This window comes from Sinocyclocheilus rhinocerous, unplaced genomic scaffold, assembly GCF_001515625.1.
Source record: "Sinocyclocheilus rhinocerous isolate Xijiao unplaced genomic scaffold, SAMN03320098_v1.1 scaffold2308, whole genome shotgun sequence".
NCBI lineage: Eukaryota > Metazoa > Chordata > Actinopteri > Cypriniformes > Cyprinidae > Sinocyclocheilus > Sinocyclocheilus rhinocerous.
Window position 1 is genome coordinate 82,360 of NW_015642813.1, and position 12,423 is coordinate 94,782.

Below are 12,423 nucleotides of genomic sequence, written 5' to 3' on the forward strand. Positions count from 1 at the left end.
ATTCTGAGAAATAAAGTTGCAATTCTGAGAAATAAAGTTGCAATTCTGAGAAATAAAGTTGCAATTCTGAGAAATAAAGTTGCAATTCTGAGAAATAAAGTTGCAATTCTGAGAACTGCAGTTGCAATTCAGAGAAATAAAGATGCAATTCTGAGAAATAGTTGCAATTCTGAGAAATAAAGTCACAATTCTGAGAAATACTCGCAATTCTGAGAAATAAAGTAGCAATTCTGAGAAATAAAGTAGCAATTCTGAGAAATAAAGTAGTAATTCTGAGAAATAAAGACGCAATTCTGAGAAATACTTGCAATTCTGAGAAATAAATTCACAATTCTGAGAAATAAAGTAGCAATTCTGAGAAATAAAGTCACAATTCTGAGAAATAAAGTAGCAATTCTGAGAAATAAATTAGCAATTCTGAGAAATACTCGCAATTCAGAGAAATAAAGTAGAAATTTACATTACATTTACATTTAGTAATTTAGCAAACGCTTTTATCCAAAGATAAAAAAATTCTAAGAAATGTCACAATTCTGAGAAATAATGTCGCAGTTCTGACTTTTTTTAAGATATTGTGTGATAGAAACTCGCATTTCTGAAATAAAGTCAGATTTGTGATATAAACTTGCATTTGCAAGAAAAAAGAGAAAAACAACAGAATTGTGAGATTAAATCTCACAATTTTGAGACATAAAGTCGCAATTCTGATAAAAAAGTCAATTTATTGCTCAGAATTGCGACTTTATTTCTCAAAATTCTGTTGTTTTTCTCTTAATATTAGTTAATATCTCGCAATTTTAACTTTATAATTCAACTGTGAGTTATAAAGTCATAATTCTGAAATATAAACTCGCAATTTTAAGAAAAGTCTTTTTTTTTAAGTTTGTATCTCAAAATTCTGAGAAATCATAATTGCGAAATATAAACTTAGAATTGAGAGTAAAAAAAGGTCAGAATTGCGAGAAAGTCACAAATACAAGATATATATATATATATACTCACTGTATATATATACTGTATATATATTTCCTACTACTTGTTTCACTTCTATTTCAGTTTTTATAACCATTTCTTACTATGTGTCAGTAAGTTGTTGTTATTTTAGCATGTGTGTTTGGCTCAGTGCTATTTTTTTAGGATTACTGATAAACTAATGTATGCAATTCTGAGAAATAAATTCACAATTCTGAGAAATAAATTAGCAATTCTGAGAAATAAATTAGCAATTCTGAGAAATAATGTTGTTTAATATATATATATGTATATATTACAATATATTTCTTTCTCAGAATTGCACGTTTTTATCTCACAATTCTGACTTTATAACACACCCTTCGCTGGGAGTTTGATTGACAGGCGATCTGGACAATCATAACGTAGAATCCGCTATTTTGTCCAACAAACAAACCACTACTGGCGGTGGACTTGAACTTGAAAAATGGTGTGTATTGACGTATTTCCGCGATTGAAACAAGATACCTTCTGATGTTCATTCATGTTTATTTCAACTATAACTAGTAAAGCGGAAGAGACGATTGGTTCACATGCAGCTTGAACTAAGGCGCTACAGTGATCTGTCACGACACATTAAAGACCCACAAAACAGTATTTATTGTTTGAATTTCTTTAAAAATATATATCTGTCGGCGTGTTGTCAGTTTGCTCTGTGATGTATTTACTGCGTAAGAACATGATGTGTGGTGTGAGAGCGGCATGGCTTGTCAGACGTAGCAACAGTAACTAAGGGGGGGCGGGTCTTTGCGAAGGGTCATTTGCAAGTTTCTATCATGTAATTTTGAGAAAATCACAATTGCGAGAAAAAAACTCTGAATTATGAGAGAAGAAGTCACAATTACCTTGTTTTATTTGTTATTCAGTGGTGAAAACAGCCTTCCATGTATACTTCTGTGTTTAATGGACCCAAATCAACCAAAGCCGAACATTAAGATTGTTCTGGTAACATTTACTCAGCGTTCAATTCTCCGTTTTCATCTTTCCGTCTCCTCTGGCCTTCATCTTATCTGTAATGATCTCTGATAGCGAACTTTAATTTAGCTAATGTATGACTTAAGAAGGCCGAACGGAGCCGCTGTAGATACACATATACTGTAATCCAATATGAGACGAGCTACGATTAACAATATATGTAAAGTCCAGCACATCGATATCTGCTCAAACCAGCAGACAGAGCACAGAGCCGTCTGGTATGAAAATATATACAGTACACACTATGCTATTCAAACGTTGTTTAAAAAAAAATTATACTTTTATTCAGCAAGCATGCATTAAACTGATCAAAAGAGACAGTAAAGACATTTACAGTGTAATGTTGCGAAAGATGATTTTTTTTTTATTTCAAATAAATGCTGTTCTTTTGAACTAAAAAAAAAAAAAAAGAATCCTGAAAAATAAATATATGATGACATACATGGTTTTAATACATCCAAACACTCTCAGAAAAAAAAAGGTACAAAAGCTGTCACTGGGGCGGTACCTTTTTAAAAAGGTACACTTTTGTACCTTATTTAGCCCAAAGGGCCCATAATAGTGCCTTAAAGATACATATTAGTACCTTTTTCTGAGACTGAATGACACAAATAAACAAAAAAAATTATTTGTGTTAATTCTGAAATATAAACTCGCAATTTTAAGAAAAGTCTTTTTTTTTAAGTTTGTATCTCAAAATTCTGAGAAATCATAATTGCGAAATATAAACTTAGAATTGAGAGTAAAAAAAGGTCAGAATTGCGAGAAAGTCACAAATACAAGATATATATATATATATACTCACTGTATATATATACTGTATATATATTTCCTACTACTTGTTTCACTTCTATTTCAGTTTTTATAACCATTTCTTACTATGTGTCAGTAAGTTGTTGTCCGGGTCTTTGCGAAGGGTCATTTTGCGAAGGGTCATTTGCAAGTTTCTATCATGTAATTGTGAGAAAATCACAATTGCGAGAAAAAAACTCTGAATTATGAGAGAAGAAGTCACAATTACCTTGTTTTATTTGTTATTCAGTGGTGAAAACAGCCTTCCATGTATACTTCTGTGTTTAATGGACCCAAATCAACCAAAGCCGAACATTAAGATTGTTCTGGTAACATTTACTCAGCGTTCAATTCTCCGTTTTCATCTTTCCGTCTCCTCTGGCCTTCATCTTATCTGTAATGATCTCTGATAGCGAACTTTAATTTAGCTAATGTATGACTTAAGAAGGCCGAACGGAGCCGCTGTAGATACACATATACTGTAATCCAATATGAGACGAGCTACGATTAACAATATATGTAAAGTCCAGCACATCGATATCTGCTCAAACCAGCAGACAGAGCACAGAGCCGTCTGGTATGAAAATATATACAGTACACACTATGCTATTCAAACGTTGTTTAAAAAAAAATTATACTTTTATTCAGCAAGCATGCATTAAACTGATCAAAAGAGACAGTAAAGACATTTACAGTGTAATGTTGCGAAAGATGATTTTTTTTTTATTTCAAATAAATGCTGTTCTTTTGAACTTAAAAAAAAAAAAAGAATCCTGAAAAATAAATATATGATGACATACATGGTTTTAATACATCCAAACACTCTCAGAAAAAAAAAGGTACAAAAGCTGTCACTGGGGCGGTACCTTTTTAAAAAGGTACACTTTTGTACCTTATTTAGCCCAAAGGGCCCATAATAGTGCCTTAAAGATACATATTAGTACCTTTTTCTGAGACTGAATGACACAAATAAACAAAAAAAATTATTTGTGTTCATGTTTTGGTTTAACATGTAATTTGAGTGTACTGAACCATATAGTCACTCAAAAAAGCCAAAAATTGTTCTTGATTACGACCGTTTTTTAAAGAACCTTTTATTATTTTTTTATCAAATTTTTATTGATATTTTATCATCTTCTAAACATTCAGAACAACATAGGCAAACAATCAGTGGTAAAAATCCAGATGAACTTGCTGCAACCCTTGGCATTTAAACCATTAATAAAACTGAAAGAAGGTAGAAAACAGCAAATTAAAACCCAAAAAGTGAACCGTAAAAAGAGAAATAGAAAAAAGGAGCTAACCTTTTATTTTTGAAGCAATAGTTCACCCAAAATGTCATTGTTTTGTGAGTTTCATTCAGACTTGAGCTGGTGAATGTAATTGAGCATCATGTTTCTGTGCCGCAGTATTGGAGCGACTACTATCTGCAGTGGAATACGAGCGATTATCCCGGCGTGAACACGGTTCGCTTCCCAGACTCCCTCATCTGGAGGCCCGACATCCTGCTGTATAACAGGTACAGAAACCAAAGCCTGATCCCAGACACAAGGCATCAAAGCATCAGTAATGCTTTAGTGTTTCTGCTTTAGCTCAGATCATTTATTATTTATTCTTTGCAAAAATATTTTGCACACTCTTTGACTCTTGATGTGAAACATCCGTCAACTCTAACAGATTCAAATTCATTTTTACAATGTTTAATGTTGTTTAATAGTATTGTTGGTATTTTCTGATCATTTTACTCACAGAAATGCAAATGTTGCATTAACAAATTGGAATATGTGTAAAGCTTGATTGGATTTCTGTCAATACCCGTCCCATTCAGGAGGAACAGCTAATCCGGATGCATTGATTACAGTGATTTAAAGGAATAGTTCACTCAAAAATGAACATTTGCTGAAAATGCACTCACCCTCAGGCCACCAAAGATTAGGATGAGTTTGTCTCTTCATCAGATTTGGAGAAATGTAGCATTACATCACTTGCTCACCAATGGAAGTGAATGGGTGCTGGCCGTTTAAAGTTAAAATGTCTTAATGATGGGTTTGTTTCTTACACTTCTCAAGACATTAACTGATGGACTGGAGTGGTGTGGATTACTGTGATGTTTTTATTTAACTTTAAACCATTCCTTCCAGCTAAAATATGAGTTCATAATCCAGCTGAATCAGGAGAGAAATCTGCACAGATCAAGCACCATTTACAAGCCAAAACAGCTCTGAACAAATATGTGGCTGGATTTTGATGTGAGAGACAACAGGAGAAGGACTTCTTCACTGGCGGAAGCATTATTATGGATTATTGACTCATATTTTGACCGAAAGCAATGGTTCAAAGTTAAAACGCTGTGATGTTTTTATCAGCTGTTTGGACTCTCATTCTGACGGCACCCATTCACTGCAGAAGATCCATTGCTGAGACACTGATGCAATGCTACATTTCTCCAAATCTGATGAAGAAACAAACTCTTGGATGGCCTGAGGGTGAGGATATTTTCAGAAAACTTTCAATTGTGGGTGAACTATTCCTTTAAGAGAAGTCAGTGAAGAGTGAGTCTGTTTTTTTTCTCACTCAACCTCAGTAAAAATTACAGAGCAAATTAGCTGTTCGTTTTTTTCACAGCGGCTCTTTTATTCTCAACACTTCTCATTTATTTTGACCTTCACGTTTTTGCACTGCCTGCTGGACCTTCATTATGAATTTACAGCTTTTTTTCTTTTCTTTTTTTTGACTTCCTGAGTAAAATAACCGCAGTGCTGCTAGCGTCCCATATGACATAAAATAAATCTTGCATGTTCACTCAAAAACAGTAATTAATGCATAAATTGTATGTATTTCAATTGCATATAAATTTCCATCCGTTTACACCATTTTAACACAAACTAATAAACAATAACGTGATGCATATTTGTCAGTTATACATCAGATCAAGTCAGATTTCTGTAATAATACTAATAAACCGAATGTATTTTAATACAGAACAACTAGGTTTATTTATTTGTCATTATTAAATGCCATTTGTTTCACTGTCATACATTTTAACTAAATGAATATTGCTTGTTCCACAGCTAGTCATATTTTAACAATTTTCATACCAATTTGTATTAATATTTTGAATGAGCTACAATTTCTTTTTTATTCGTTTTTGAAATATGTATATATTATTTTCGTTCTTTTTTTTTTTATTTTAGTGTTAATTATTTAGTACTTGACGTTAAACTACGTAAGAAGTGACCAATTTGTATTAATATTTTGAATGAGCTACCATTTCTTTTTTATTCGTTTTTGAAATATATATATATTATTTTCGTTCTTTTTTTTTATTTTAGTGTTAATTATTTAGTACTTGACGTTAAACTACGTAAGAAGTGTTGCCTTGACAAGTAGCTGAAATGAAAAAAAGTTAAATTTTCTTTTTTATTTTATGTCAGTTCATTTTTTATTGTTATTTCAATTTACAACTTTTGCTTTATGGTTTAGTACTTGACGTTAAACTACGTAAGAAGTGTTGCCTTGACAAGTAGCTGAAATGAAAAAAAGTTAAATTTTTTTATTTTATGTCAGTTCATTTTTTATTGTTATTTCAATTTACAACTTTTGCTTTATGGTTTTAGTTTTAGTTAACTATAATAACCTTGATTATTTAAACAAACTTATTTTTTTCAGCTGTCAAGGAAACATTTCTCATTTTCATTTAGTTTAACTACTTATAACTAAACCTGAAATAAAAGTGAATAAAAACTAAAAATAGACATATTTAAAATAATAATAAAAGTGGCAAAAATACAACAAAATTATAAAAATTACTACTAAATTACTACATTTAAAAAAATTAAATAAAATCGGATGATATAGAAAATAAAAAAGAATTCAAAATATTAATAAAAATCATAATAGTAGGCTATTTCAGTGATACTGAAGTAACACTGGGGCAGCAATCTGACCCATTTTAATTATGTATGACTGGCAAATATGCATCACAAGTTTTATTAGTTTGTTTCTGTTAAAACTGTTTCTATATATTATAACTGTTTATACAATACATAAAAGTTTGTGAGTGTTTCACATTTCACATGCCATTTCTGTTTGCGATGCAATTACCCAGCATGCACCGCTTTCGTGACTGCAGTCTCTTCTTGCAGAAGTTCTCATCATCTCTCTGTGTGTCAGAAAGTGGCGAGGACGTCGAGAGAACGAGGGTTTAGCCTCTGATAGTTCTCTGAACGTCTCTCTCTCTCTGCTCTCCTGCGAAACGCCGTCACTCACTGTGTCATCTCCGGCAGTTCTGTGGCGTCTTAAATAACCCTGATTTACACGGCTGACTCCAGAATCACGCCGCTCGTGCTTTATAGACCTGTTTGTCCCACTAAAGTTGCAGGGTTGTGCACTTCCAAACTGCGACACGGCCATCAGAAGTTTGGAAATGTCGCGTGTGTGTGTTCTGCGTTGTGATGATTTTCCACACGTTAGGATCGTACTGATACAGTGAAAGTCTGGGAACGATGCTGTGATCAAAACACAAATGAAAACTCTTTGTCTGTGGGTCTTTTGTTTCTAACAGTGCTGATGAGAGGTTTGACGCCACATTTCACACAAACGTGCTGGTCAACTCATCTGGATACTGTCAGTACTTGCCACCAGGTAAAATACACATAAAAACCCACAATGTCTGCCTGTTATGATGGGATTACGTCTTCATGTCACTGTTCTGTTATGGTAAATTATCAATGCAATACTGTTATAGTTTTTATTAATATTTAGAATTATTAAAATTTAGAATTTATTTTAAGTAACATTTATCGTTTTTGGTTTCACAAGTTGGGTTTTTGCTTAGTTTTTTGTTTGTTTTTATTCAGTTTATTGACTTGTCTTGACACATATAGCAGCAACTCAAAAAATATTTCTAATATAATTTATGATATTTGTTACGGACTGCTCAGAGACTGAGTGAGGATCCAAATGCAGTGTTTTTTGTCACATCACTATATTTACTGAATAGACCCACATGGGATAATTTTGTACATTTATCAAGAATGTAAAGTTCTCATAAAAGTTAAAAAACAGTAATTTAAACGTTTTTATTTATAATAATAATGATAATTAATAGTAGTAGTAGTATAATTTTAAATATAATACTAGTTTTAGTAATACATTTAAATATATTACACATTTTAATGTATAATCTGCAGCAAAATAAAACTTACAAAAATGTTAAAATCACTTCGGTCAAAGCAATATGGTGGTGTCAATTTTCTTAAATAAATAAGTAAACAAATAAATACAGCAAGGTTTTGTTAACTAATAATGATGAATACTGAATGTGCATCAGGTGATTTTACTTTGTTTATATTCATGTTATGAAGGTGCTGAAAGCAAATCATTATATATACTATTGTAGTTTTACAGTATGATTGTAATTTGTACATGCAATTTTCTTTTAAATTCTGTTTAGCTGTAATGTATTTTTATTTCAGTTTTTGTTTTATTAATAGTACTTTTAAGTCGCCTTAAGTTGCGTCTGCATTTCTGGCCTTGTATTAGTCATTGAAACTGTCTAATAGGTTATAAAAATGTAAGTACTCACACATCTCCAGCCTGTCCTGATTTATTTTGTATCCTCCTAGTTGTGGCTCAAAGTAAATCCTGAGTGTCCCGCAGGTCATTTGGCATTGTGGCTCTGTTCACGTGCGCTCGTCTCATTCCCTCGTGAGCTGATAGAGACTGTGCCATCCATCCCTATAGTTAGTGCGGCTCAGGGTGACCTGGACTCACCTGTCACCTGGAAAACACACAAACACACACTCTCACCTCTTATTCTGCCGTTTCAATTACTGTCCATGCGTCCGCTGACAGGAATCAATACAAACACTCACACACGACGGGCTGAGAGTTCAGAAAGAGATGCATGATGGGATTTATGTAAATCAGCAGGAGATAGTGAGCGATCGGTTTTCCCCATGAGGCCGTGTGGAGCCCTCCGGAGGCTTTATTACGGGATGGGGACGGAAACTGAGTGGAACGACTTTAGACTCCAAACAAATTGGATTCACAGAAGTTTGTCTTCAGAGGGACTTTCCTTTAGTTCAGTTCATGGGGAATTATTTAGGGATGCACGATATTATCGGAACGTTATCGGAATCTGCCGATTCCGATAACGTTCCGATAATATCGTACATCAATTTGAAAAAATTATGCCGATAAGACGGATAGGTCACATGTGCTCAGGGTGTGATAGTGATAAGATCACAGACGTCAACAGTGTGGTCATTCTTGACACTTGTAAATTAAATAATTTAATATATACAGATTTATTAATTAATATGCAAATTTTTTTTTTCAAATGGGTTATGAAAACTTAAATACAAGGTGCTGTAAAAGAGTTTTAGAATTTTTACAGCTCTTTTGCTTTAGACCATGTATTAATGATAAATTCACCAATAAAATCTTAAGGTTTCAGCTACATCTGTCTGAGAAAAAAAAAAACACACACACACACAGCAGAGATTTATTTTATTACATTTATTTTCAAGGCTTTCAATGTACTCTCATTAAAAAATAACTTTAATAATGGTTATTTATTACTTCTGCTCACTAACCAAAATTTAAAATAATTTGTTTATATTTTGTGCACAGGAGAGACTTGGTGTTGTTTCAAAACAAAGGGAAATATATATCAGTATCGGCATTGTCTATCGGCCAAAACTATTTGAAAAATATCGGCATATCGGATATCGACAAAAATCTATTATCGTGCATCACTAGAATTATTTTCAGCTCTGTTTTGGAATAGCATATGATCAAAGTATTCATACGAAACTAAACTACACTCTTAATATCTTCTGCCATTTTACTGGTTTCAAGATATTTAAGTGGTAAGAAAATTGTGTTATGTTTGATTCTTTCTTGATGCATTTGTTTTTGATTCTGTCTGATTCTGTTGTGTTTGATTTGTTTGTTTTTGATTCTGTTGTGTTTAATGCATTTCTTTTTAATTATGTTGTGTTTGATTTGTTGGCTTTTGATTCTGCTGTGTTTGATTCTTTTTGATTTTGTTGTGTTTGTTTTTAATTTTTGATGTGGTTGATTCTGTTCTGTTTTCTTTGTTTTTGGTTCTGTTCCGTTTGATTTTATTTGATTCTGCTCTGTTTTCTTTGTTTTTGGTTCTGTTCCGTTTGATTTTATTTGATTCTGTTTTGTTTGATTTGTTTGTTTTTGATTCTGTTGTGGTTGATTCTGTTTGATTCTGCTCTGTTTTCTTTGTTTGTTTTTTATTCTATTCCATTTGATTTTATTTGATTCTGTTTTGTTTGTTTTTGATTCTGCTGTGTTTGATTTGTCTGTTTTTGATTCTGTTGTGGTTGATTCTGTTTGATTCTGCTCTGTTTTCTTTGTTTGTTTTTTATTCTATTCCGTTTGATTTTATTTGATTCTGTTTTGTTTGATTTGTTTGTTTTTGTTTTTGTTTCTGTTGTGTTTGATTTGTTTGTTTTTTTATTCTGTTCTGTTTGATAGATTCTATTTGATTCTATTGTGTTTGATTCTGCTCTGTTTGATGCATTTGTTTTTTATTTAGTTTGATTCTGTTTTGTTTGATTTGATTGTTTTTTATTCTGTTCTATTTGATAGATTCTATTTTATTCCATTGTGTTGGATTCTGCTCTGTTTGATGCATTTGGTTTTGATTCTTTTTGATTCTGTTGTGTTTGATTTGTTTGTTTGTTTTTGATTCTGTTCTGTTTGAATCTATTTGATTCTGTTGTGTTTTTTGTTGATTTGTTTGTTTTTGATTGATTTTTGATTTGCTTGTTTTTAATTCTGATGTGCTTGATTTGTTTGTTTTTTATTCTGCTCTGTTTAGTTCTTTTCTGTTTGATTCACTTTGTTTTTGTTGTGTTTGATTCTGTTGTGTTTAATTTGTTTGTTTGTGATCTGTTGTGGGTAAGAAAATGGGCAAAGAAAGCATTTTTACAGCGTCAGTGACTAAACTAATACAGCATTTCCCACAATGCTTCTGTTGTTAAGGTATCTTTAAGAGCACCTGCTACATCGATGTGCGCTGGTTCCCGTTTGATGTTCAGCGGTGTGATCTAAAGTTCGGCTCGTGGACGTATGGTGGATGGTCTCTGGACCTGCAGATGATGGAGGCCGATATTACTGGATACATCGCTAACGGGGAATGGGACCTGGTTGGTAAGTTTTACACATGGTACAGTGATGTATGATACTGTGAATGATTAATATAATCATATACCATGTTATTTATGTGATAATCTAAAAATACCAGGCTAGTACCATGATATATGCCCTAAAACACATGGTAGTGCCATTGTACCATGTCCAAAACAGTGTTATTTTATCTACAGTATTTATTAATATTTTGAATTAGTTTTAATTTTCCTTTTTTTTATTCAAGATTTGAAATGTTATTTTTTTCTGGTGTATTTTTGTCATTTATTTTAGCTTTTTATTTTATTTGATTAATTTAGTTTTTTATGTAATTCAGTAATATATATTTATTAATATAAATTATAATTTATTAATATAAAATTGCTATTTGAATTATAAATTAATATATATAATATTAATAAATATTTTTTAATATTTTGAATTAGTTTTCAATTTTATGTTTTCCATTTTTAAAGTTTTAATAGTTTTAATAATTTAATAATCTCTTTTTTAATTAATTGTTAGTTTTTTATTAATTATTCCGTTTTCATTTAATTTCAATGAAAACTAATTATTAATTATTAATATATGAATAAGTTAATAATCCCATAGTATCATCATTATTATTATTATTATTATTATAGTGAGACGTGTGATTTGAAGCAGATGTTGAGAAACACTGGAGGAAAACAAACAAGTTTTACATAATAGTGTCTGCCATGCATCATTTCATACACACACACACACACACACACACACACTGATTTTAAACACTCTCAGTCCCTCATAACTGCATGTGAAATCATCCATTTGTAAATAATCAGCATTTCACAAAATGCCCTGATACATTTCTGTCTTCCAGAACATCATTTGTGCAGATTATCACCGCCAGAAGCTGTAGAGAGCCTGTATAATTTCAGAGTTACTTAAAATAAAATAAAAATAATTAGCTGACCTCATAAAGCAAATGCATGAAGATTGGACTTGGTGACATATTACAATTTGGCTTGGCTCATGAATATTAATTAGGTGACACAACAACTGATTCTGAATTTGATTCTGATTTGCTAAAATATAAGTGAGCACTAGGATTTCTGTCCTCATGAGCACAATAATTGAGCAAAAAACAAAACTGATTCAAACATGGTTCCTTACTCTAAGTATATTTGTTCTTTTTGATTCTGTTGTTTTTAGACTCTTTGATTCAATTTAGTTTGAATCGGTTGTGTTTAATCCGTGTATCATTCGATCATTCGTTTTTTGATTTAATATTGAAAGTAGAAAAATGAGAAAATGGCTCCTTTTTCGTTTTTTTGTTTTTTCCGAAAAATGAAAAACGAGAATTCAGCTTAAATTTATGTTTTTCGTTCATGGGTGGAAAAATGAATAAACAGCTTGAATATTCGATTTCTACACGTGGGCGGGAATTAAACGCCCCTTTCTGCTGATTGGTCAGCCGAAGATCAAACCGTGCCT

General features: G+C 31.9%; 1 protein-coding gene across 1 annotated transcript in view; it reads left to right on the top strand.

Annotated features, from left to right (window-relative positions):
• Positions 1-12,423, top strand: part of LOC107756517 (neuronal acetylcholine receptor subunit alpha-7) — a 30,793-nt gene that overhangs the window by 8,532 nt on the left and 9,838 nt on the right. Inside the window, exons 3-6 of the mRNA XM_016573676.1 lie at positions 4,142-4,151; positions 4,188-4,297; positions 7,343-7,422; positions 10,804-10,971. Coding sequence (XP_016429162.1) covers positions 4,142-4,151; positions 4,188-4,297; positions 7,343-7,422; positions 10,804-10,971 — 368 coding nt within the window. The remainder of the gene's footprint in view (positions 1-4,141; positions 4,152-4,187; positions 4,298-7,342; positions 7,423-10,803; positions 10,972-12,423) is intronic.